A 27,737-nucleotide genomic window follows, 5' to 3' on the forward strand; every position below is an offset into this window, starting at 1 on the left:
ACAGTAACAATTCAACAACAGCAGGTTTACATATTAGTCTCTGAACTCTGTGTTGCAGGACCTGTACTAAACCCACTATGAGCATCTAAAGTTATGAGGCTCAAAAAGGTTTAGTAAGGTTAGTAGTCCAAGGCCACACAGCTAGAAAGAGGTATAGCCCGAACTCAAATCCATAGCTGTGCGAAACCAAGCCATGCTGCTCCCCTGCAATGCTCTGCATTCTGATGTTCTGTGTCCTGATTCTGCTGGCACAAGCCAGTGGCTTCAGGCTCTACCTACAGAGCAGCTCAAAACCCTGGCTTGTAGATTTCTACCAGAATCCTTCTTTATCACTTACTCCACTTAATCCAAATTCCCTTCCACTGCACTGACTCCTGTGTGGGATTCCTGAATATTCTGGCTTTGCATCTGATGCCTTCTTCCCACTGTGTTTTGCAATCCAGCGTCAGATTTTTCAGTTCATCCTGATGTAGCAAATTCACAAGACCCTGACAACAGTAATGCTTCTAAAGCTACATGCAAAGAAAAATCAGAATTTTGTCCATCAGGCTGCAACAGCCCCTTCAAAACCACCAACATCTGGCATGGCATGACTTTCCTATAGATTAGAAAGATTGCAGAAATTACCATTGTCCCCTCTACACACAGGTAAATGAAGGCACAGTGTAGTCATTATCTATTATGGTATAATAAACCATCCCAAAATGTAAGGGCCTAAAAAATTAACTATTTTATATACTCACAGTTCTTGCACTGGGAAAGACCTGGGCTCTTCTGCCTCTTCACCTGGAGAAGTCAAATACATAACTGCAATATAGCCAGTGACTCAGCTTGGGCTAGATGAGCTAAGATGGACCTACTCACTCATCTGATAGTTGGTGCCAGCAGTTAGCTGGGACTTTCTCTCCACGTGGCCTCTAATCCCAAGGATACAGGTCTGAGCTTCTTTACACGGTGGTCTCAGGTCAGTGAGAGAACAAAAGCTGCAAGGCCTCTTGTAACCTTGGGTCAGAACTCTTACAATGTCATTTCTGCCACATTCTGTTGTAGGTCAATCAAGGCCAGCTCAGATTGAAGAGCATGGAAAACTGGACTCTATCTCTTGATAGAAAAAGTGGCAATGTCACAATGTAAGAGGGTATGCAGACAGGAAAGAAACTTTTTGGTCATTTTCTTTGCCATCCACTACACACAGTATATCAGAGAAGCAGGTGTGCACTAAGCGTAAGGTGCCAGGCCATAGAGGCTTAGGGCTTCCTACTTAAAAGGGATATTGGAGATCATGTAGGCCAGTGGTTCTGGAAGTGCGGCTCCTGGAACAGCAGCATAAGGATCACCTAGGAACCTATATGAAATGCAAATTCTCAGACTCATTCCAACTCCAGAAATAACTGAATTAGAAACTCTGGAGATAGGACCCAAAAATCTGTGTTTTAACGAGTCTTCTGGGTGATGCATGCAAAAGTTTGAGAACCACTCATCTAGAAAATGGTTCTCAATACTCACTGCGTATTAAAATGACCTGGAAGGTCCTTAAAATATGTGAACGGCTCGGACCCCACTCCAGAGATTCTAAATAAATTGATCTGGGAGGGGGCCTAGGCACTTGTTTAACTGATGAGGAAACTGAGAGCTACAAAAGTAAAGTGACCTTTCAAGGTCACACAGCTGGTGAGTCAGATAGGAGCTGGTCCTAGATTTCTAATCAGCAGCCATAAATTAAAGGTTTTCTGTGCTTCTAATATATAACCATTTGTTTCATACATAAACTTCTAATCAATGTTTTTTGTCTTTTAACACAAATTTTATGAGAAACAAGTCATGCCCCCTAACTGTTAACTTCGCTGTTTTGTTAGCAACTAAATAGTTGTTTAACTGGATGAATCATCAGCTTTCCTCAGGAAATCAAGCCCTTTCCTTTATCCCTTCTGATGCTATCAGGCTCATGTGAAGGAGCTTAGAGAACTGTTAAAGACACAGGACTTGGGGCAGGCAGGCTGGGAGAAGAGAGCAACGATGGAACAAGAGCAATGACAACAAAAAACCCAGGGACACAACTGGCAAAAAATAATCAAATACAGGAGGAACGAAGGGAGATGGCCTTGCAAGTTGCCTTGTTTTCCATTATTGAATATGCAATGTAAAAGGCTTAGGGGTTTATATTATTATTATTTTTTAAAAGATGTATTTTTCTCTAAAAGTTAGAAAGCATGATATGCTCAACACCACCACAGTAACAGCCATTACCGCATGGCAACCGCCAACGCTTGACAGGAAGACTTTGAGACTACAGGAACAGCAATTCAGGTCTGTGTGAATTTGATTTTAGAATGTGTGTGTTTCTGTAGAGACTACAGATATCACTCAGGTAAAAGAATGGTCTCTGGCCCACGCTCTAGCCTGACTGATGAAGGATTCTATTCGTCTCATTGTTTTCTCCCTCTCTTCACTGACCTACTGAATGTAACTGCGCTAATTCCAAACACCTTTCTCTCTGCAAGAGGATATTTATGATGTTTGCCAGAAAAGGAACAGTTCAGCTGAAGTGTATTTCCAGGTTAACAGCAGGCAGAGCGGCCTCCCCACTACTCCTTTTTCGGTACAGTTACCCCACATCAAGCACGTAACAGGAACAAAGTCAGGGAAGGGACGTGAAGGTGGCCATTTGCCAAAGAAGAGACAGGCAGATCTAGTTCCTGACCCTGAGGCTTATACAGATCTTTTTACTTGACTTGTTTCAGAGTTTCTGCAACATCAGTAGCTGGATCCCTAAAACTGTCCCTGGCTCAGTAATTGAGGGCTAAGCTGGCCCTGTGAAACAAGTTATCCTCCAATCACAAACAAGCTGAGGAGGGGGCACTGAATTCAGCCACTGACTGGATGCCAAGAAGACTTGGTCATTGTCTGCTGACTTGCAATCTTAGTTGATGTAATCAGGAGTCAGGAATCACCACAATGTGTCCATTCCTTTCTCTGATAGATGGATTAGGGCTAGTAACTTGCAGAAAATATTTTTTTTCCTGAAAATAATTTCTGTTCTGTGAAAATCTATCTGATACAAGAAGAGGAGATAGCCAGGGGTATACCAGTAAATTGTTAGCAAATGTTCTAAAAAAAAAAAACCCCTCTAATTCCTAATTTGCTGATTCCTATGACAAACATATCGCAATCGTGACCAATGTGACATTATTAAAGATTCTCCCTCCAGGTAAGTGTAGGGAGGAATTGGATGACTGATTGGAAAGAGAGTGACTCACCTACTAGATCCTGAGTGAGGGGGAGAAACATGGCACCAAATGTAGTTTAATGAAAGAGACTTCTGCTCTACCAACGAGGGCATAAACATAAAGATTCCTGTAGCACTTAGTGACTGCATTAATGTTTCCCTGAATTAAAAAAAAAAAAAAAAAGCCTAGCCAGGACATTCTTCAGATCTGCAGATTACAGTGTCACTGGCCCGTGCCAGGAATGGGACAGCTTTTGAATGGAAGAAGAGGACAGAGCTGCTTCCAGCTCCTGACATCCAAGTGCATAGTCCAGCCCTTAAAATTCATTTCATCAAGTAGAAATTCTGTCCATTGTGACTGTTTTGCTATTTTCATTTCATATGTACCATCATCCCATCACCCTCTCTTTACAGCCTCTCTTTGCTCACATCCCTCACTGGTCCCACAGATGATATTTGTGCCTGTCCTTCTCCTGTGGAATTTCATGGGGAACATTTCCTGTAAACACTGTGTATGCGTATATTTTGCATTTGTTTGAGCATTCCCAGACTGGACCTGTTTCTGAAGTCTAATCATTGCAAACAAAAGCACCTTCCAAAACCAGGAGGAAAGTTCTTTTTCTTCTTCCCTGACACTTTCTGTTGAGTTGAAACGTTCTAACACAATAGTTTATTTGAATACAAATTCCAAAGGAATCTTGCTTCAAAGAAGACAGTGTTTGTTTATAGACTTAATAGATATTTAACTGTTAATTCAGTTACTTCTTAATCACTCAAGCATACAGACCTATATAGGATTCCCTGACTGGATCAAAATGGACAACTATAAACAATGGCTAACCACACCAAACTCAGAGCTGGGCGCTGGAACAGGAGAGGGGCTTGGCACCCAGAGAGAAGGACAGGGAGGCTATATTTAGGACAGTCTGACCAAGTAGATGTAATTAAAAGAGAGAACTAGGAGAAATGTTCTTAGAATTTGTTACTCTTTTATTTCTTATTTGTACTTTTTACACAGTTCTCAAGGAATTCCCAAGGGTAAAGTTCCAAAGACCATGAGATTATCACACAAAATCAGTGAATACACACAAATAAATAAGCCACAATGTGCAAGAGTTACCAGAAACATAAACTATAAAATCAAAACAAAAACCGCAGATATTGACAATAATGGAAGCAGAATTAAAATAGTACGTCTAATAAACTTTAAAAGAAGAATTTAGAGAAGAGGCAAGATGGCGGAGTAGAAGGACGCTTGTAAGTCACTCTCTCCCACAAATACACTAAGACCCACATCTACAGACCCACTCAGCCAACCAGAGCACCTGCGGAACTCCGACAGAACATCACCCTCTTCAAAAGTTAAAGACGCCAAAAATCTGGTAGGAGAAAAGGAAAAAAGAACAAAAGGCAAAGCAGCGCAGGATGGGTCCCGCGGGGAGGGAGCGGCAGAGGAGGACTGGCGCTCGCTCGCTGGGTCTCCCCTCTCCAACTGAGAGGCCAGCTGGACGGAGGGGGAGCCTCCGAGGCTCGGATCTGTACAGAGCAGCCCTTGTCTGACAGAACTAAGTTAAACGGGCACAGAGCGTCCCCCCGACACCCAGCCTGAGACGCGGGCCAGCAGCGGCGGGCAGGGCCAGGCTGCACAAGCCGGGCAGAGGACGGGGGCGGCTGCAGGGAGGCAGCCCCGGGGGACTGCAAGGGGCAGGGCGCCGAGGCTGTGGGTGTACAGGACAGAACAACCTGGGCCCTCCATAAAACAGCAAGGTTGATGTGCTCTTGGGGGAAGGGTGCATACCCCCATCTCTGAAAACCCGCGGAAACTTTTCAGGGGAAGAGAGGCGGGGCCCAGGCACAGCCGCCATATCCTCCGGCGCTGAGCACCCAGGCGGGGGCAGAGGCGAAACCTGCATCCGCACCGGAGGGCTCAGCAGCCTCAAAGGCCAGACTGAGACGGGCCTACAGCCCGGGGCAGATAGGATCCTTCCATCCTGGTCCCTCAGAGAACTTGCTCCACAAAGACAAACAAGGAGCTGGGTCTTGGCTCGGAGCAGGGACGAGGCTGCCCCTCGGTCTTCCCCGAGCCCACCTACAGAGCGCAACCAGGGCGGAGCGCGCAGCCGCACCGAGCAGCGGAGCTACCGGCGCGCAGGCAGAGGGAGAGCGCCCCCCCCCCCCCCGCCTGTTGGGCAGGAACACAGCCCCTGACCAAGGTGCTGGGAGGGGGCACGACCCGCCCTCCTGCCTGGCCAGTCTGCAACATCTGACTGCGGCATCCGGAGGGGCAGTGACCCGCCCGCCCACAGCAGAGGAGAGCTGCACCTGACCCCGTGTTAGGAGGAGGCGCGATCTGCTTGCCGACAGGTGCTGGGAGCAGCACAGAAGAGGGCGCCAACGGAGGGCCTATGAAAACAAGCTGAGCTTCCAAAACAGGACGAAGACAGAAGGACATCACATTAAAAGCACACAGACTCCAGGAGAACACCGACAACCCCTTTTTTTTTCTTTTGTTTTTTGTTTTTGTTCTTTTGTTTGTTTGTTTGTTTTTTAAATCTGTTTTTACCTGTTCTATTTTCAATTACTCTCTTAATTTTTACTTCTTAATTCATTTCTATTTCTCTTGGGTTTTGATGTCCTGTTATTGATTAGACACAGGCTTCAAATACATCTATTCATCTCCCCAACCCCCTTTTTTTTTAAAGGTTTAAAAAGGACGTCTCAACCTGATTAATACTGTGCTTCAACTCGCTCTTCTATTATTCATTATACACTGTTTTCAAACCCTCTTTCTCCCTTCTTTTAAAAATCTTTCTCTATTTTTTTTCTTTCTTTTTTTTCCTAAGTTCTATTCCTAAATAGGCATTAGATACATAAAATCCTTAAGATCCAAAATAGACAACTGATACTCCATAAACCACAGTGCCAGAGAGGTATGAGCAAGATGAAGAAGCAGAGAAACCTTTCCCAATTAAAAGAACAAGAGGAATCCCCTGAAAGAAAGATCAATGAAATAGACATCTATAGCCTACTAGATCAAGATTTCAAAAAAGGAGTGATCACATTGCTGAAGGAATTAAAAGAGATAGTGTTTAGAGATATAAAATATGTCAAAAATGAAATTGAAGCTATAAAGAAGAGCCAAGTAGAATGGGTAAACTCATTGACAGAGATGAGGAATGATCTAATAGCTGTGCAAAGCCGACTAGTTAATGCAGAGGAACGAATTAGTGATCTTCAAGACAGGGCAACAGAAAGCACCCATTCAGAAGAACTACAAGATAAGCAAATAAAAAATAATGATAATAGCATAAGGGACCTATGGGATAATATAAAGCGTCCCAATCTTCGCATAATAGGGGTCCCAGAAGAGGAAGAAGGATCAAAGGGGATTGAAAAGGTTTTTGAAGAAATCATGACTGAAAACTTCCCAAACTTAAAGAAGGAATCAGATATCCAAGTACAGGAAGCTCAGAGGGTCCCAAACAGGAAGAATCCAAATAGACCCACACCAAGACATATCATAATCAAGATGGCCAGAGTCAAGGATAAAGAAATGATTCTAAAGGCAGCAACAGAAAAGCAAAGAGTGAATTACAAGGGAACCCCCATGAGGCTCTCAGCTGATTTCTCTACACAAACACTACAGGCCAGAAGGGAGTGGCAAGATATATTCAAAGCCCTGAATGAAAAAAAGATGCAGCCTAGGATACTTTATCCAGCAAGGCTATCCTTTAGGATAGAAGGGGAAATAAAGCGTTTCACAGACAAAAAAAAAAGCTGCAGGAGTTTAGCAACACTAAACCCATGCTAAAAGAAATATTGAAAGGGCTATTCTAAATAGAAAAGCAGCAGGATGCTACAGAAATGAGAAACTCACAACTGGAAAGGTGATAACTCATGAATTACAAATAAAGAAAACACAAAATTATAAAAGAAGACATACAAATCACTGAGAGTGGGAGAGGGAGGCAGGAAATATAGAATTTTTTTTCTTTCTTTTTAAAATTTTTTTAACAGTAGGATGGGTTTGAGATCATGTTATTATCAGTTTAATAAAAACAGGTATAGGTTAATAGATTTACAAAAAAGGGTAACCACAAGTCAAAAATTTACAAGAGAGTCACAAAAATTAAATAAAATCCATGATAATACAAAGGAAAATTACCAAACCACAAAAGGAAGAAGAAAGGAACAAAGAGGATATACCAATTTAACTGCAAAGAGAAGTTCAAAATGGCAATAAACACACATCTATCATTAATTACTGTAAATGTTAATGGACTAAATGCTCCAGTAAAAGACATAGAGTGGCAGACTGGATAATAAAGCAAGAACCTTCAATATGCTGCATACAAGAGACCCACTTTAGGGAGAAGGACACATATAGATTGAGAGTGAAAGGATGGAAAAGGATATTCCATGCAAATGGAAAAGCCAAAAAAGCAGGTGTTGCAGTACTGATTTCAGACAAAATAGACTTTAAAACAAAGGCCATAAAGAAAGATAAAGAGGGACATTTTATAATGATTAAAGGAGTGATACAAGATGAACATATTACACTCGTTAATATATATGCACCCAATATAGGAGCACCTAAGTACATACAAGAATTACTAACAGAGATAAAGGGGGATATTGATGGGAATACAATCATAGTCGGAGATTTTAACACTGCATTAACATCACTAGACAGATCTTCCAGACAGAAAATAAACAAGGCAACAGAGAAATTAAATACTACAATAGAAAAACTAGATTTGGTGGATATTTTCAGAGCATTACACCCCCCAAAAATAGAATATACATTCTTTTCAAGTGCACATGGAACATTTTCCAGGATCGATCATGTACTTGGACACAAAAGAAACCTCAACAAATTTAAGAAGATAGAAATTATCTCAAGCATCTTTACTGACCACAATGCCATGAAACTGGAAATCAACAACAGAGAAACAAAGGAGAAAAAAAGAAAAGCATGGAGATTAAACAATATGTTATTGAAAAAACAATGGATCAATGAGGAAATCAAAGCTGAAATTAAAAAATACCTTGAGACAAATGATAATGAAAGCACAACTACTCAAAACCTATGGGACACAGCAAAGGCAGTGCTAAGAGGGAAGTTTATAGCGATACAGGCCTTCCTCAAAAAAGAAGAACAATCTCAAATAAACAAGTTAACCCACCACCTGAATCAATTAGAAAAAGAAGAACAAAAAGCCCCAAAAAGCAGCAGAAGGAAGGAAATAATAAAGATCAGAGAGGAATTAAATACAATAGAGATTAACAAGACCATAGAAAAAAATCAACCAAACCAAAAGCTGGTTTTTTGAAAAAGTAAATAAAATCGACAAACCTCTGGCCAAACTCACAAAGAAGAAAAAAGAGAGAGCACAAATTAGCAAAATAAGAAAGGAAAATGGAGAAATTACAACAAACAAAATAGAAATACAAAATATCATACGAGAATATTATGAAAAACTATATGGAACCAAACTGGATAACCTAGAGGAGATGGACAAGTTTCTGGAAACATACTGTCCACCAAAACTGAATCAAGAAGAAACTGAACACTTGAACAATCCGATCACTAGAAAGGAAATAGAAATAGCAATTAAAAACCTCCCTACAAATAAAAGTCCAGGACCGGATGGCTTCACCGGGGAATTCTACCAAACATACAAAGAAGAACTCATACCAGTCCTTCTCAAACTCTTCCAGACGATTGAAAAGGAGGGAATACTCCCAAACTCATTCTATGAAGCCACCATCACCCTGATACCAAAACCAGGCAAAGACACTACAAAAAAAGAGAATTATAGGCCAATATCACTGATGAACATAGACGCCAAAATCCTCACCAAAATCTTAGCAAATAGAATCCAACAACACATAAAAAAGATTATACATCATGACCAAGTGGGGTTCATCCCAGGGACACAAGGCTGGTTCAACATACGCAAATCAATCAATGTAATACATCACATCAACAAGAGAAAGGACAAAAACCACATGATCATCTCAATCGATGCAGAAAAAGCATTTGATAAAATTCAACACCCATTTGTGATAAAAACTCTCGCCAAAGTGGGTATAGAGGGAACATATCTCAACATAATAAAAGCTATATATGACAAACCTACAGCCAGCATAGTTCTCAACGGTGAAAAACTCAAAAGCTTCCCACTAAAATCTGGGACAAGACAAGGATGCCCACTATCACCACTCCTATTCAATATAGTCCTGGAAGTCCTAGCCACAGCAATCAGGCAAGAGAAAGAAATAAAAGGGATCCAAATTGGAAAAGAAGAGGTAAAAGTGTCATTATATACTGACGACATGTTACTATACATAGAAAACCCTAAAAGGTCCACACAAAAGCTACTAGAGCTGATTGAAGAATTCAGCAAGGTAGTAGGTTACAAAATTAATGTTCAAAAATCAGTTGCATTTCTTTACACTAATGATAAATCAACAGAAAAAGAAAGTAAAGAAACAATCCCCTTTAAAATAGCACCCAAAGTAATAAAATATCTGGGAATAAATCTAACCAAGGAGGTGAAAGAATTATACACAGAAAACTATAAACCATTGATGAAGGAAATTAAAGAAGACTTTACAAAATGGAAAGATATTCCATGCTCTTGGATTGGAAGAATCAATATTGTTAAAATGGTCACACTGCCCAAGGCAATCTACAGATTTAATGCAATCCCTATCCAATTACCCAGGACATATGTCACAGAACTAGAACAAATCATAATAAAATTTATATGGAACCATCAAAGACCTAGAATTGCTAAAGCATTACTGAAGAGAAAGAAAGAGGCTGGAGGAATAACTCTCCCAGACTTCAGACAATACTATAGAGCTACAGTCATCAAGACAGCATGGTACTGGTACCAAAACAGACATATGGACCAATGGAACAGAATAGAGAGCCCAGAAATGAACCCACAAACCTTTGGTCAACTCATCTTCGACAAAGGAGGCAAGAATATACAATGGAATAAAGACAGTCTCTTCAGCAAATGGTGTTGGGAAAACTGGACAGCAGCATGTAAAACAATGAAGCTAGAACACACCCTTACACCATATACAAAAATTAACTCAAAATGGATTAAAGACTTAAACATAAGACAAGATACAATAAACCTCCTAGAGGAAAACATAGGCAAAACATTATCTGACATACATTTCAAAAATTTTCTCCTAGAAGAAATAAAAGCAAGAAAAAACAAATGGGACCTAATGAAACTTACAAGCTTCTGCAGAGCAAAGGAAACCAGAAATAAAACAAGAAGAAAACCTACGGAATGGGAGAAAATTTTTGCAAGTGAAACCGACAAAGGCTTGATCTCCAAAATATATAAGCAGCTCATACGACTCAATAAGAAAAAAATAAACAACCCAATACAAAAATGGGCAGAAGACCTAAACAAGCAATTCTCCAAGGAAGACAAACAAATGATCAAAAAGCACATGAAAAAATGTTCAATATCACTAATTATCAGAGAAATGCAAATCAAAACTACAATGAGGTATCACCTCACACCAGTCAGAATGGCCGGCATTCAAAAATCCAAAAATGACAAATGCTGGAGAGGCTGTGGAGAAAGGGGAACCCTCCTACACTGCTGGTGGGAATGCAGTTTGGTGCAGCCACTATGGAAAATAGTGTGGAGATTCCTCAAAAGACTAGGAATATACTTACCATATGACCCAGGAATCCCACTTCTGGGCTTGTATCCAGAAGGAAATCTACTTCAGGATGACACCTGCACCCCAGTGTTCATAGCAGCACTATTTACAATAGCCAAAACATGGAAACAGCCTAAATGTCTGTTCTTTATCCAGATGACTGGATAAAGAAGAGGTGTTATATTTATACAATGGAATACTACTCAGCCATAAAAACCGACAACATAACGCCATTTGCAGCAACATGGATGCTCCTAGAGAATGTCATTCTAAGTGAAGGAAGCCAGAAAGAGAAAGAAAAATACCATATGAGATCGCTCATATGTGGAATCTAAAAAACAAAAACAAAAACAAACAAACAAACAAAAACAAAGCATAAATACAGGACAGAAATAGACTCATGGACAGAGAATACAGACTTGTGGTTACGGGGGGGGTAGAGGGTGGGAAGGGATAGACTGGGATTTCAAAATTGTAGAATAGATAAACAAGATTACACTGTATAGCACAGGGAAATATACACAAAGTGTTATGATAAATCACAGAGAAAAAAATGTGACAATGAGTGTGTATATGTCCATGAATGACTGAAAAATTGTGCTGAACACTGGAATTTGACAGAACATTGTAAAATGATTATAAATCAATAAAAAATGTTAAAAAAATAAAAGAAAAGAAGAATTTAAATTATGACAAAGGGACAAAAGAATAAGAGACTTAAATTTGCCTAGTCAGATTTGTGGAAGAACCAAACAAAACTCCAAAAAATAAAAACTAAAATAATTCAAATTTGAAACTCAAAGGATTGGCTGAGAAGTAAACTATACATAGCTGAGGAGGTATTTATTGAACTGGGAAGCAAATCTGAAGAAATTACTCAGAATGCAGAATAGGAAGACTAAGAGATGAAAACCTGAAAAGAGATACGTGTTCAAAGACATTGATGACAGAGTGAGAAAGTTATATACGCATGTTATCAGAGTTCCAAAAGGATAAGCAAAAGAGAATAGAAGAGATATAACAATTGAAGAGAAATTTTCAAAATTAATGAAAAATGCTAATCCATGAATTCCACAAAAGATCACAACTAAATACAAAAAAGTCTCTTTCTGATAGTTTGTTATTAGTATATATAAATGCAAAAGATTTCTGTATATTAATTTTACATCCTGCAGCTTCACTGAATTCATTCATTAGTTCTAATAGTTTTTTGGTGATGTCTTTAGGATTTTCTAAATTTAGTGTCATGCCATCTGCAAATTCACTTCTTCCTTTCCAATTGGATTTTATCTCCTTTTCTTGTCTGATTGCTGTGGCTAGGACTTCAATACAATGTTGAATAAAAGTGGCAAGAGTGGGCATCTTTGTCTTGTTCCTAATCTTAGAGGAAAAGCCCTGCTGAATATTGTGTTAGTTGTGGGTTTGTCATTTATGACCTTAATTATGTTGAAGTGTGTTCCCTCTATACCCACTCTGTTGAGAGTTTTTACCATAAATAGATGTTGGATCTTGTCAAATACTTTTTCTGCATCTATTGAGATGATCATGGTTTTTACCTTTTGTGTTTGTAATGTGGTGTATCACGATGATTGATTTGCAGATGCAGAATCATCCTTGCATCCTTAGGATAAATCCCACTTGATTATAATACATGAACCTTTTAATGTATTTTTAAATTTGGTTTGTTAGTAATTCATTAAGGATTTTTGCATCTATATTCATCAGGGATTGTGGCCTGTAATTTTCTTTGTTTTTTTGTTTGTTTGTTTGCTTTTTGTAATGTCTTTGTCTGATTTTTGGTATTAGGGTAATGCTGGCCTTATATAAAGAATCCGAGAATGTTCCTTCCTCTTCAATTTGTTGGAATAATTTGAGAAGGATAGGTATTAACTCTTCTTTAAATGGCAGAATTCACCTATGAAGCTGTCTGTTCTGAAGGGGGCTTGTCCATTGTTTTTTCATATTTGTAAACACATACACACTTTGTCAGTTGTTTCCTTTGTCTTTAATGCTGTTTTTCCTGTGTGTCATGGGTCCATTTATCCCAGGGACATACATTACAAGTAAAGAATATTGCTCTTTGTGTCCAGTTCTAGAAGCATAGTCCAGAGCCTTTAGAAGGCACTACCCAAGGCAGAGAGCCTGGATGAATGGAATTAAAGGTTTCTGATAAAGGTGAGACCAGCTACCAGTTGCTTAGCAACTGAATTAGGTACTCAACACAAGCCTGTCCATGTTCAAAGGAACCACTGCAGCTCAAGGGAATTTCTGGAGCTCTTCAATGTGTTTGACCAAATGCATATGCTGCCAGAGTGTGATATCATTGCACCACACTTTACACTGGTAGTTGCAGAGGTTCTTTATACATATGTACACCAGTAAAGGTACCTGATGAGCCAACTCATTGAGAGGAAAACGGTATAATCTAGCTCTGTGCCTCTGGTTCTCTGCGTTTAATCTGTCCCTAGGTGATATTTTGTCTGCCCTTGGAAAAGTAAGGGTTAGATCTCACCTACAGACCGTTAAACAACTGTTGGCCTTCAAGGGGTACAACTGCCAAGACATCTGAAACAAACTCATACTTGAGTGAATACTAGACATATACCACATACTGGGGGCTCCTATCACATAAAACTTTCTAGTCTCAGAGTACCAAGTCAGTAGCCAGTTGCACTTTTACAGTCATAAACTCCCTCTTATCTGCTTCTGCAGGATTACTGAGACTTGAGGTATGAGAGCTGGTTTGGAGGTCCCAAGTCAAAGTCTTCTGGAAGCCTTATGTATGCAGCTAACATCACTGCACACTGCAGAAGTAGCCACAAAAACCTCTCCTCCAGGGACAGGCTGGTCAGAGCACACAGTCTTGCGTGTAGTCTCTGAGTGGGGAGCCAGTATGACTATGATTCTGCCAAACACTTGGCTTAAAGATCAAGAGTTAACCCAAAAAGGTTTTTCTATACCTCAGGAAGAGATAAACACCCCTTCCTCTATGATTACAAAGCAATCAATGCCTACTGCATGAAAACTCAATGAAATGCTTATCAATCTGCCTTTCCTGCTATATGGAAAGTCATTTGAGAAAAGGAAGTACAACCAAGTCCCAACAGAGCACCTGGCATGTAACTTATGATCATTCACAGCTTGCTGATTTTTTAAGTGGTTAAGGAGCTAATAGCAGTGAAAGCTTTCTTTGACACGCCAACAACGTGTTTGGACCACAAGTTCCTTAACCATCTATGGGCTTCCCAGAGCCATGGAAATGACATGAAGAATGGAACCTGTTTTTTCAGCCCACTTTAGAATCCTAAATTTCAGTTCCAACTAGAAAATATCTTTATGTCGTCTCATTTCCATTAGTGGAGATGAACTCTCCAAGTCCCAAGATATGTCAGATAAGTCTAAAAATGATTTGCCTCCCAGGAACCTGAGAACTTTTCTCATACACATTATAGAAGTAGGCTATGCAATGTCTTGAGCTTAATGGTATAAATGTTCCTTAAAATTTGCATTGACAATTCCCAGTGAATGAACACTTGGCATGTAAAAAAAAAAAAAAAAGAAACCATGAAAATTCAGTTAGAATTGGAATACATAGGAGTTAGCAAGAAATGCAAATCATGGTGGCCCAAAGATCACCATCAAGACCCCTGAGATGGTTTGAAAATGACTGGAACTTAGAGCAGGGTAGTTCTTGGTGGAACATCAGATGCTCTGTGTAGAGGTCAAAGCACTTAGACCTACATTCCTTTACCACATTGTGTAGATTCTTTAGGTGCATGAAGGGACATCAAGGCACAGAGAAATGAAGTTATTGACTCAGAGCCTCACAGAAAGATATGGATGTCCTGAGAATGAGTCCCTGTCTACTCTCCATATCATTTAGATCTGAAAGAGACCTGGAAATCATACAAGAAAGCGCCTCTCAGACTTTAACACAGCAACAAATCACTTAGACATCTTGTTAAAAGAAAGTGTCTAATTTAGCAGGTCTGTAAGGTGCATTTCTAATAAGATTCAGTTAATGCTGATGCTGCTGATTCTCAGACCATACTATTGAGTACTAAAAATCTAGTTCAGTAGCTTTAAACAATGATTGTGCAATAAAATTACCTTTTTTAAAAAAATTAATAATAATTCTGATGCCTGGGCCCCACTCCCAGAGATTCTGGTTCATTGGACTAAAGATTAGCTCAGACATCAGTAAATTTTTTTTAAGATTCTCAGAGAATTTTCTAGTTTTCAGCCAGCATTGCAAACCACTGCTCAAGGCCAACCTTTTTAATTAACTGATAAAGTAACTGATAGAGTTTAAATTAAATCAAATTCAGCTTGTCAGTCCAACACAGCTTCTCAGTCAAATACAGAGCTGGTCCTGACATCCTGAAATCAAACTTATAATTCAGTACTTAAGTTTCATTTCTTCAAGTAGGAATTTTCCAGTTCTTTAGAAATATTTCCCTTTCTAGTTTCCATTGCTCTTTCCTATTTGTAAACACACACACACACACACACACACATTGCTGGCTGTTTCCTCTCTCCTTAATGCTGCTCTGTCCCATGTGGTTCATGAGTCTGTTTACACCAAAGACACAATGGGCAACATTCTGAATACCTTATCAGCTGAGCCAGAGCCCCACAGAACCAGGAGTGCTGCCAAATTCATGGTGATCAGGTGAAAAACACTTGCTCTGTTTCTCTGACATGTTGTCACTTAACTATAATTTTATGCACACACACACACAAATCCAAAGCCATAATGCTATCAAAGCAAACAGCTCTCTTAAACTTCATTTCAATATCTGCTTGTGTTTCCATCCCTTTCAGAGTTGGGTTAGGGCTGGTGCCTTGCAGGAAGTATCTTACCTTCACCTAAACTCAACTGGCCTGCTAGAAGCCTTCCATCTGATACAGAACCAAAGGGAGAGAGCTGAGTCAGTTCCTCCTAGGGAAGGGCTGGGTATAGGTGCACAGACTGGAGTACATGTTTAGAAAACTTCGAATGGCTCACCCTCAAATATTCTAGCAGCTTCCTCAGGTCATGTCACTCTATGTGGTCAGTCTTCCCTGGGCAATGCCTGTCTTCATCATACCACAGACTGCAGTGGGCAGAATGGGAGTATTTGGGTCAAAAGTTCTTCCTGCTTCCATCTTGTTTGGGGTGGTAACTGTTTTCAGTGAGCATTCTTAGGAACAGTATTGATTTTATTCACTCCTGATCTCACCCCTCCCCCACAACACACACACACACACACACACGCACACACACACACACACTTTGCTGGATAATATTCCTGGGTCATGGTTGGGTGGTGAAAAGGAAGGTCATGGAATTTCTCATCTCAGCAGTCAACCAACCACACAGTCATGCTCTGAAGCAAGAACAAACCCAGATCCAGACATACTACTTCTTCGCATAGACACATCTGACTTCAGATAATGTCCACCATCCCTCTACTTCTGATCCCATGCAGTAAGCCCATCATCGTGAGGTGGTTCCACCCATTTCTCACTCTTTCTAGGACTGGTTGAGTAAGTTCATACAGACATAGGAGGTAGGATGATCTACCACATTCTCCATTCCAGCTTAAGCATATATGGCACGCATCATTTGGAACCATATTTGGCTCTCACATTTCACTCAGAATCCTTCCTGGGAAGTGAGAAAATCAAAACTTGCTTATCTGTTGGGAATATGGAAGAGATGAATAAGGAATCTACCCTTCTGTGAACCCTCTCTCCACATTTCTTCTGACAGCATTAGTGGTGTACTACAATGTTGAGAGGGGGCAGAAGGAAAGAAGGGTTTTGTAGTGTTGAGGGTGGTGCTGAAATTATTTTAACATCAGCAGAATTAATCTCTTTCTATGTGTCTTTTAGACTTCACATAATCTAACTTTTGGCACCAGGACAAGATTAGCATTTCCTCAGGGTTTTTATGTCAGCTTGCTCTTTGTCCTAATGACATGTGACCATCCTGGGAGGCAACAGAACATAAAGGCAGGGACACTGCAGGGTAATATTTGACTATTCAGAATACTTCATTTCCTTTAGACTGCATGCTCCTAGAAAATACAAATAATTGTCTATTTTTACAGAGGTAAATCAAATGGGAATCCCATGGAAGATAGCCTGGTTCAATTGAGGTGTCATTTTACATGGGAGTTGCTAATTGAAGATGCTTAAATGCCTGATTTAGAAAACAGGGTCTGAATGAGTTCCCAGATTTGCTGGTCAGTGAGTCAAGTCTATAACCTGAAAATCAATTCAAACTTTTACATTTACATTTGTCCAGCTACTGGCAATCAAAAGAGAGGTATGTGTTTCACACGTATTGCTGGACATTTATTCATATCTAAGAAAGTGAAAATGTATGGGGGACAGACAAAGTGAGGGAAAAACCTGTTTAGGATGTGCAAGCTGACAATGACATAAACACTTTAAAGCAGCCTTTAAGTGTTTGCTGTGTGGTGTGCAATGCAATCTTCTCCTTTTTCTAAAATATTTTCTCCAAAAATATTCAGTAAAGTTAACAACTTGATAAACTAACAGTCTCTGTGTATATTTTATTGGTGAAATTTTAAAAGTCTATGCTTGAGTGGAAGTAGAAAAACACAGAGGCAACTTACATAGCAGTAGAAGGCCTGAGGCTAGGAAGTCTATGGGAACATAAACTCCACCAAGAATTTTTTAAAATACTGCGGAGGATTTATTTGCAAAAGCCATGGAATTATAAGGTTGACTTATGCTACCTTGATCCCTGAGAGCTGGAGCTGAGCAGCGGCCGAGAGTAGAGGAGTCTGGGTGGGTCATTCAGATGACCCCTGGGGAATACAGATGTGACACCCATTTCAACTTTGCTGATATTAATCAAAGAGCAGATTTATTAGATTTAACCAGAAGAAGACCACTAGAGCAGGAACAGTCTTTTCCTTGTAAACAAGGTCTGACTAAAGCCATAACAACATGCATGCTGAAATGTTTAATCTGCTAATTGTACTGACTGACTTCTTAAACAGCAACAAAAAATAAGATAAGTTGATGGCTGGATAGAGAAACTAATGGATGAATAGATATGTAATAAAGTAAATACAGTAAAATGTTAACTGCAGATTCTAGGTGGTGAGTATATTAGTGTTGGAAAATTCTCTGAACTCTGTTTAACAATTTTCATAATAAAATGTTAGGATAAAAAAGTGAAAAGGCAGTATCTAAAAAGTAAATCGAAATGAGGCAAATGAACCAAAATATATATGGGATAAAGGATAAAGCCACATAGAGAGGAAGTATTCCAAGTGGTTTTTTTAATACATTAAAATTAGAAGGATATATTTTATGCATTAAAAAAACAGCAAAAAACCAAAATCTTAAACTCTACTCAGCAATCATTCTGAACGTGTTTTGTTGATTTTGTTATTTTGGGACTATTGTTATTATACTGTGGAACAGATCAGATGTGTGCTGGTATCACTTAGAAAAGAATTCAGTTAGTACTGGAGGAGTCACAAGACGGCTTCCCTGAGGCTAAGACTGCTTACAGAGTTTACTGTGATCGGTTAACTTGTTTTCTCAGAGTGCTTTCTAACTGAATAACCTGCTTTTCTCCTTGCTACCGCTACTGTTTAACTTGCTTCAGGAGAAAAGATACACAGATGTAGGTTCAACTAGGTTAAGTAAAAATCTTGTAAACTTAACTGTGTAAGATGAAATTATAATATATATTTTTTTACATTTAAAATATACGCACACTACCAGTGTTATTTTCCTGGATTTGATACTGTGCCACACTTACATTAGATGTTGCTATCGGGGGTTGGGGGTTGGGTGAAAAGCACACAAAACTCTTTCTGCAACTTCCTGTGAGTCAATAATTGTTTCACAATAAACCTGAGATGGAAAAGAGGAAAATCTGTTTGACTTGCTTCAGGAGAAAAGATACACAGATGTACGTGCAACCAGATTAAGTAAAAATCTTATAAATTTAAATGTGTAAGATGAAATCATAATATATTTTATCTTTAAAATATACACACAGTACCAGTGTAATTTTCCTGGTTTTGATATTTGACTACAGTTACATTAGATGTTGCTGTTGCGGGTTGAGGGTTGACTGAAAAGTTCCAAATACCTAATCAGCCTAAGCCAGAGCCCCACAGAAGCAGGACCACTGCCAAACTCACAGCAATGACAAGATAAACATTTTGTCTGCTTCTCTGCCTTCTATCTAGTGCATTAGAAAGTTACAAACCTAACTGCTTTTCTCCACAAGAATTCCAAAGATGCCTTGCTCCCAAAAAAGAGAGGTTTTCTCATTCATTTATTTCAGTGTTTTTCTACAACCTGAACGTTTGTCAGAATACATGGATAAACCTGTATTATTCATTACATCTTATGAATTTAAAATTCAGAAATTTTTATTTGTACAGCACTTTCTAACCAGTTCAGGATGTCACTTAATTAGGAGGAGGTTTTCATATTTCATTGAAGTTTCCTTCTATATGTAGGAGGCTAACTAAAAATGAGGCTGCCACCTTCAATTCTTCCTTCTCTGGACACTCTTCCAGAGCCAAGCCACCAACCTCCACGATAAGCAACAGTGGAGTAAAGCTTTCCTTTAGGGAGGTAGGCAGATCTGGTTCCAACACCCTTGCCAATCACTGGGTTTTTGCAGCACTAAGAACACCTCTCAACATGGTCCTAGGTCCACAGTCATTGGTAATCTGGTTTCATACAACTCAGTACTCACCTGGAAACCCCATAAGACACAACCTCTCAGTGAATAGGAGCAAATTTGGGTTAAGACTCAGTTCAGTGATTTGCAGAATTTTATATTGTAAAAAGAATAATTTCTGTTTCCAGATTAGTAAACAGAGTTATTGATCGGGGTATGACGTTGGCAAGTTCACACAGCTGATTTTCACAGGTCTCCCTGGCTATGGGTTCAGTGGAGTCTGCATTACCGGGATTTCTTGGCCCCCAGGTTTCTACAAGGTCTCATAGACCCTGCGAGAGGGATTAACACATCAGTAAACCTGCTTTTTCCCAGCCTCTTTTCCAGGAGCTTTCAAAACAGAACAAAGAAAACAATACTGTTTAAGTTTCGTTTTCCACAACTCAGCCTACTTTAATTTCACTTTCTACTTTCAGTTTTCATTTTGGTTTCCAATTTATCTTTGCAACAACACACCCAGGGGTATCCTCATTAGCTGTTCATTTCCTTTATATAGCCCTGTCCTGGGGCTTAGATTTATCTGAAAGTCCACCGGACTGGACAGATCTCAGAGGAGCCCATCCAGCTGAACAAAACACTGCAGAACTGCTGCCTAATTCACAGCAACCATGAGGTAAGGGTTTCTCTGCTTCTCTGCCTTTCTGTGTGACATTTCTGAAAAACACATTAATCGTATTAACTCAACAGACTTAGTTTCAGTGATGTTATGTTCTTACTCTTCTATTGGAACATCTGCTTTGGACAGAGAGAGAGAGAGTGTGTGTGTGTGTGTATGTGGGTGTTCACACGCATGCATGTTCATACAGACAAACTGTTTTATTAATTCAGGCATTTTTATTTTTGTTAGCATCTCCCTGAGGAAGCTTAGGTCGTGTGAAAGCCCAAGGAAGGGGAGGGAACTGAGAAGGGAGGCAGAGAGAAAATGACCCCAATCTCTGAAGTTATTTTCCACCGAAATCCCTTCTGTCTGACGTATGGAAGGAAGGGACAATTTGTCTGGATAGAGACTTTGCTTTCTGCTGGCTCCTCACCAGAAGAAGCAGGAGGACCCACAGAGCTGTGTGAGCCACAGTCGTGGGGTCTCTCAGTGGTCCTGAGGGAAACATTGCTGGGGGTGTAGCAGGAGAAGCTCACTGCTGAGAGAACAAGACCTTTCTCTGTTGGCTTCTGGTCTCACTACCTGCACTGTAGGGTTCCTATGTCAGGCCTTCTCCATCTGACTGGATTTAAGATTTGCAGATCACCCGTCCCCTGGGGAAGCCAGGTGGCCTGCAGATCCTTAATATCCTCCTGCCCACAGGGCTTGGCTGGAGTTCTGTGCTTGGGAACACCCACATCTTCCTCAGCTAAAGGGCATAAGGTGAACATTTGTGTATTATCCAAACTGAATCTTGATTCAAATGACCCTTGATATCAGCAGATCAAAAAAAACGTTAATTAACAGTGACCTGCAAATTTCCCTTCAGTGCTCTAGTGGGCAAAATTTTGAAGTGGCAACAGTTCCAGAAAGTGCATAATTATGGGCCTATTATCAACCCTTCACTCCTTTAGTCCACAGACAGATAAGAGTGGATTACCACAGATAATTAAGAAAACAACAATAATAACAATAACAATAATAATATAAAAATAGATATCACTTCCTGAATGCTTATCAGGTGCCAGTCTGGCTCCCAAATATTTTAAGTAAATTATTACATTTAATCTCAAAAGAAACCTACGAGGCAGGTACTCCTAATACTCTTATTCTGCAATAACAAATCTTAAATTTAGAAAAGTAAGATCACACAGATAAGTTACAGAGCTGAGACATGAACCAGAGTCTCTATTCAATGATACCTTATTTAACCTTTAAACCAATGTTTCTTAAAGGATACCAGTAGAGGTTCATAAGATCATTTCAGATGGGATAGTAATTAGCTTTTATGTTTCAATGCTTTTGTGTTTACTACAAGTACTAGAAATATATATATATATATATATTTACATATATATATATATATGTAAAATTTGTAGAATTTATATTCAGGCTAGTAATATGATTTTTATTGTGATAAAATATGTGTAAGATAAAATTTACCATTTTAACTATTTTTAAATATACAATTTTGTGGTATTTAGTACATTCCTAATATTGTGGAACCATCTCCACCATCTACTTCAAGAACATTTTCATCACTATGGGAGGAAACCCCATGCTTATTAAGCAATCACTCCTACTCACCCCTCACCCCAGGCCCTAGAAACCATTAATCTGCTTTCTGTCTCTATGGATTTGCCGACTGTGGATATTTCATATAAATGGATGCATACAACACACGGCCTTTTGTGACTAGCTCATTTCACTTAGCGTAATATCTTCAAGGTTCTTTCATGCTGAAGCATGTGTCAAAATGTCCTTCCATTTTAAGGCTGAATAATATTCCATTGTATGTATAGACAACATTTTACTTATCCATTCATCCATTGATGAATATTTGGGTTAGAACCACCTTTTGGCTATTGTGAATAATGCTGCTAAGAACATAAGTATACAAATATCTATTCAAGTCCCTGCTTTTATTTATTTTGGGTATATACTCAGAAGTGGAACTGCTGAATTGTATGGTAATTCTGTGTTTAATTTTTTGAGGAATCACCACCATTTTCTACAGCAGCTGCCCATTTTACATTCTCACTAACAATGTACAAAGGTTTTAATTTCTCCAAATCTTCAACAACACTTGTTATTTTCTGTGTTTTTGAAAACAGCCATCCTAATAGGTGTGAAGAAGTATCTCATTGTGGTTTTGATTTGCACCTCATTAATGACTGGTGATTCTGAACATCTTTTCATGTACTTACTTGCCACCTGTATATTTTCTTTAGGGAAATGTTTATTCAACACCTTTGCCCACTTTTTAATCTGTTGTTTATTTTTCTGTTGTTGAGTTGTAGGAGTTGCTTACATAGCCTGAATATTAATCTCTTATCAGGTACATGATCTGCAAATATTTTCTCTCATTCTGTGGGTTGTCTCTTCATTCTACTGATAGTGCCCTTTAACACACAAATGTTTTTAATTTGGATGAGGTTCAATTTATTTATTTTTACTTTTGCTGCCTGTGCTTTTGGTGTCATACCCAAGAAATTGTTGCCAAATCCAATGTCAGGGAGCTTTTTCCCCATGTTTTCTTCTCAGATTTTTATAGTTTTAGGTCTTACATTTATATCTTTGATACATTTTGGGTTCATTTTTCTGTATATAATATAAGGTAATTGTATGTGAATATTCAATTTTCCCAGCACCATTTGTTGAAAACACTGACCTTTCCGCATTAAGTGGTGTGGCACATGTGTCAAAAGTCATTTGACCATTGTTATGGACTGAATTGTGCCCCACCCCTTCAAAATTCATATGTGGAAGCCCTAACCTCCAATGCAACTATGAAGATAGGGCCTGTAAGGAACAAAGGTTCAGTAAGGTCATAAGGATGGTGCCTTAATCTGACAGGGCTGGTGTCCTTATAAGAAGAAGAAAAGCACTGTCTGTCTCTCCATCCACCACAGAGGAAGGATTGTGCAGATGCCAAGAAGAGAGCTCTTGTCAGGAAGAGAATCAGTGAGCACCTTGATCTGGAACTTCTAGCCTCTGAAACTGTGAGAAAATACATTTCTGCTGTTTAGGCCACCCATTCCATGGTACCTTGCTATGGTACCCCTAGCTGACAAACACAACCATATATGTGAGGGTTCATTTCTGGGCTCTCTAGTCTATTCCATTTGTCTATGTATATCTTTTTGACAGGACCACAGTGCTTAGATTACTGCAGCTTTGTAGCAAGTTTTGAAATCAGAAGGTGTGAAACCTTTAATTTTGCTCCTTTTCAAGATCATTTTGTGCAGTGTTGGTGGTATAGTGGTGAGCATAGCTGCCTTCCAAGATCATTTGGCTATTTGAGACCCCTTGAGATTCTATATAAATTTTCAGATGGATTTTTCTATTTTTGTAAAAAAAAATCATTGGGATTGGATTTTGATAGGGATTGCACTGAATCTGCAGATTGCTTTGGGTAATACTGGCATCTTAATAATATTAAGTCTCCCAATCCATGAACATAGGATTCCTTTCCCTTTGTTTGTGTCTTTTTAAAATTTCTTTCAGCAATGTTTTGTAGTTTTCAGTGCACAAGTCTTTCACCTACTACCCAGTTTTAAGACTGATTATATACAGTAAGCAAGACGATATGGTATTAGTGGAGGGAAAAACACATAGATCAGTAGAACAGAGTAAGGAAGCCAGAAATAATCCCACATAAGCACAGCCAACTGATTTTTGACAAAGGTGCAAAAGCAATTCAATGAAGGACAAATAGTCTTCAACAAATGGTGCTGGAGCAATTGGAGATCACAGGCCAAAAAATGAGCCACTGACCTAATCTTCATACATTATGCAAAAATTAACTCAAAATGCATCACAGACTTATATGTAAAATTATAAAACTTGTAGAAGAAAACATAGAGGAGAAAATCTTCAGGAATTAGGGCCTGGTGAAGAGTTCCTGGACATGATACCAAACACATGATCAATACGAGGGAAAAAAAATCAATAAATTACACTTCATCAAAAGCAAAAACTTTTGCTTTTCAAAAGACCTTAGTAAAGGATAAAAAGACAAGCTACACACTGAGAGAAAATATTTGAAAACCATATACCTCACAAAGGACTCATATCTAGACTCTATAAAGAATTCTTGAAACCCAACAATTAAAAACAAACAATCTAATCAGAAAATAGGCAAAGGATATGAAGATATATTTTACCAGAGAGGATATGTGGATGGCAAATAAACACACAAAAAGATGTTCAACAACACTAGCCATTAGGAAAATGAAAATTAAAACCACAAGGAGGTATCTCTACATGTCTATTAAAAGAGCTAACACTTTTTTTTTAAGTGAAAATATCAAATTCTGGTAAGAATGCAAAGAACTGGATCATTCATACATTACTAGTAGGAATAAAAAATGATACAGTCACTCTGTATCAGTTTGGAAAACAGTTTGGCAGTTTCTTAGCAACATAAACACACACTTACCATACGACCAAGCAATTCCACTCCTGGGCATTTATCCCAGGGAAATGAAAATTTATGTCCATGCAAAGGTCTGTACACAGATGTTCACAGCATCTTTATTTGCCATAAGCCAAAATCAGAAACAACTGAAATGTCCTACAATAGATGAATAGTTAAACTGTGGTACTCCCATACCATGGAATATGACCCTGCAATAGCAAGGAATGAATTATTGATAAAACTTAACTTAGATGGATGTCAAAATCATTATGATGAGTGAAAAAAGGCAATCTCAAAAGATTACATAATATATGATTCCACATACAAGACATTCTTGAAATGGCAAAATTATAGAGATGAACGTATTAGTAGTTACCAGAGGCTAGGAATGTTTGGAGACGGAGGCAGGCAACAGTTTTGACTGTTAAGAAATAGTATGAAGATGTCTGTGATGATGGGGTAGTTCTCTAACCTGATCAAGGTGATGGGTCTGTGGATTTACTTATGTGATAAAGTGACACAGAACTATACACATGTTGTATCACTGTCAGTTTCTTGGTTTTGATATTGTACTATAATTGGGAAAGAAACAATATTTGGGAGAAACTAGGTGAAGGATACATTGGACTTCTGTAGTATCTTTGCAAATTTTTGTGAATCTATAATTATTTCCAAACAATAAGTGGAAAAGGAGTGGTAAAATACTATCTCACGTAGGTGGTCTTTATTTGTTACATGATCAGCAGACAAAGGTTCTGAGGTCAATAATATTTCCTAAGGCTCTGCATTTCTAACTGGACTCTGCCCTAATTATAGTAATAGGAAAATAGGAAACTCTTGTATAGTGTGAAACATATGTGCTCTAAGTGCTTATTAATCCTCACCAATCCTCACCAGTGATAAGTCTATTATTATCCCCATTTTACAAAGGCGGCTCTGAAGCACAGAGAGACTGCATAGCCAGAGAGTGCTAGAGCCAGTGTATGGAGCCAAGCAAACTGCATTCAAAGGCCATGCGGATCTCAGAAATATAGGCACTCTAAGGAAAATCAAAGCAGGCGTGCTCTTTTCAAAGCTAAGCTCTAAATATGAGGCGTTTTTATCTGGCTTCTTTCTACTGGCGGCTTGTCACCTAACAAAGAAAACCTGCTTTTGTTTTTACAGTAAGAATGCTGATGAGGATCAGATCAAGGATAGGCTGGAACAGCTGCGATGTCACTTTACATGGGAGTTGGTCATTATAGACACAGAAATGCCGGATTTAGAAACCAGAGTCTTGGAGGAGATTAAGTTCCTAGACACCAAATACAAGGTAGGAATATATAACCTACTGGCCTATGTGAAACACCTGGGAGGCCAGAATGAGGAAGCCCTGAAGAGCTTGAAAGAAGCTGAGGACTCAACCCAGCAAGAAGATGGTGGCCAATCAGACGTGAGAAGCCTGGTTACCTGGGGCAACTATGCCTGGCTGTATTACCGAATGGGCCAACAGGCAGAAGCCCAGATTTACCTGGACAAGGTGAAGAACACTTGCAGGAAGCTTGCAAATCCCTCCAGCTACAGAATGGAGTGTCCTCAGATGGACTGTGAGGAAGGATGGGCCTTGCTGAAATGTGGAGGAAAGAATTACGAACGAGCCAAGGTCTGCTTTGAAAAGGCTCTGGCAGTGGAGCCTGAAAACCCTGAATTCAGCACTGGGTATGCCATCACTGTCTATCGCCTGGACGGCTTTAACAGACCACAACATTTCAGTGAATTCTGTCTGAACGCCCTAAAACAAGCTGTCAGGCTAAATCCAAAAGATGCATATATTAAGGCTCTCCTTGCCCTGAAGCTTCAAGATGCGGGACAAGAAGCTGCAGGAGAAGAGTACATTAAAGAAGCACTGACCAGCACCTCCTCAGAGATCTATGTCTTTCGACACGCCGCCAAGTTTTACCGAAGGAAAGGCTCTCTGGATGATGCTCTTAAGTTCTCAGAATTGGCCTTAAGTGGAACACCCTCCTCTGCCTTCCTGCATCACCAGATAGGGCTTTGCTACAAGTCAAAAATGATTCAAATAAAGAAAGCTGCAAGAAACTGGCAGCCTAAAGGACAGGATAAGGAAAACTTCAACAGACAAATAAACTTAGCCAAACATCATTTTGAATTTGCTGTGAAACAAAAGCCCACATTTGAGATTGCTTATATAAACCTGGCAGAAACGTATGCAGAAGCAGGCGAGTACAGAAAAGCTGAAGATGCTTTTCAAAAAGTGTTATCCTTGAAAACACTCGACGAAGACATGCTGCAACAAGTACATTCCCACTATGGCCGATTTCTGGAATTTCATAAAAAATCTGAAGTTGATGCAATCAGCCATTATTTAAAAGCAGTGAAAATAGAAAAGGCATCATTTGAAAGGGACAAAAGCATCACTGCTTTGGGGAAACTGGCTTCAAAGAAACTTCGAAGAAACGCATCAGATATAGAAAGCTTGAGCATCCTTGGGCTCACCCACAAATTGAAAGGAGAAATGAATGAAGCCCTGGAGTATTATGAGCAGGCCCTGAGGCTGGCTCTTGACTCAGAGAACTCTGTGGGACATGTTCTCTAGGCACTGAAATATGGACCACTCTCACATTTCATTTGATTTTAGGTCAATATGTCTAGCCATCTTCTCTGCTTGCTGCTTTCAGAAACATATTATGTAATTCAGTGTAATGATGTAATTTTTGAACAATTATTCAAAGCTGATAAAACATTAGTTGTATTTAGGAAATAGTGAAACAGAATATATGTGTCTGTGTGCGAGAGAGAGAGAGGAAGAGAGAGAACTCTTTCTCTGTGACTGTTATATAGTAGGAGAAACAGCTTGTTGAGTAGATTTATAGCAAATAAAGCACTGGACTTAACAGAAAATAAAATGTTTAATTCACTCATTTTAATTTCTTATTTATTTATTTTTAATTTCGGGGGATAATTAGGTTTACTTACTTATTTATTTATTCTTTTTTTTTTTTTTAGAGGAGATACAAGAATTGAA

At 39.2% G+C, this 27,737-nt stretch overlaps 2 protein-coding genes across 2 annotated transcripts in view; one reads left to right on the forward strand and one right to left on the reverse strand.

Moving 5' to 3' along the window:
- LIPA (lipase A, lysosomal acid type) overlaps positions 1-27,737 on the reverse strand; it is a 124,803-nt gene that overhangs the window by 92,277 nt on the left and 4,789 nt on the right. The gene's annotated exons all lie outside the window — the stretch shown is intronic.
- LOC102535019 (interferon-induced protein with tetratricopeptide repeats 1) lies at positions 20,095-27,633 on the forward strand. Its single transcript, XM_006211071.4, has 2 exons — positions 20,095-20,268; positions 25,877-27,633. Exons 1-2 carry the CDS (start codon positions 20,264-20,266, stop codon positions 27,306-27,308), a joined length of 1,437 nt encoding a protein of 478 aa, XP_006211133.3. The 5' UTR covers positions 20,095-20,263; the 3' UTR covers positions 27,309-27,633.

This window comes from Vicugna pacos, chromosome 11 (assembly GCF_048564905.1).
Source record: "Vicugna pacos chromosome 11, VicPac4, whole genome shotgun sequence".
Lineage (NCBI taxonomy): Eukaryota > Metazoa > Chordata > Mammalia > Artiodactyla > Camelidae > Vicugna > Vicugna pacos.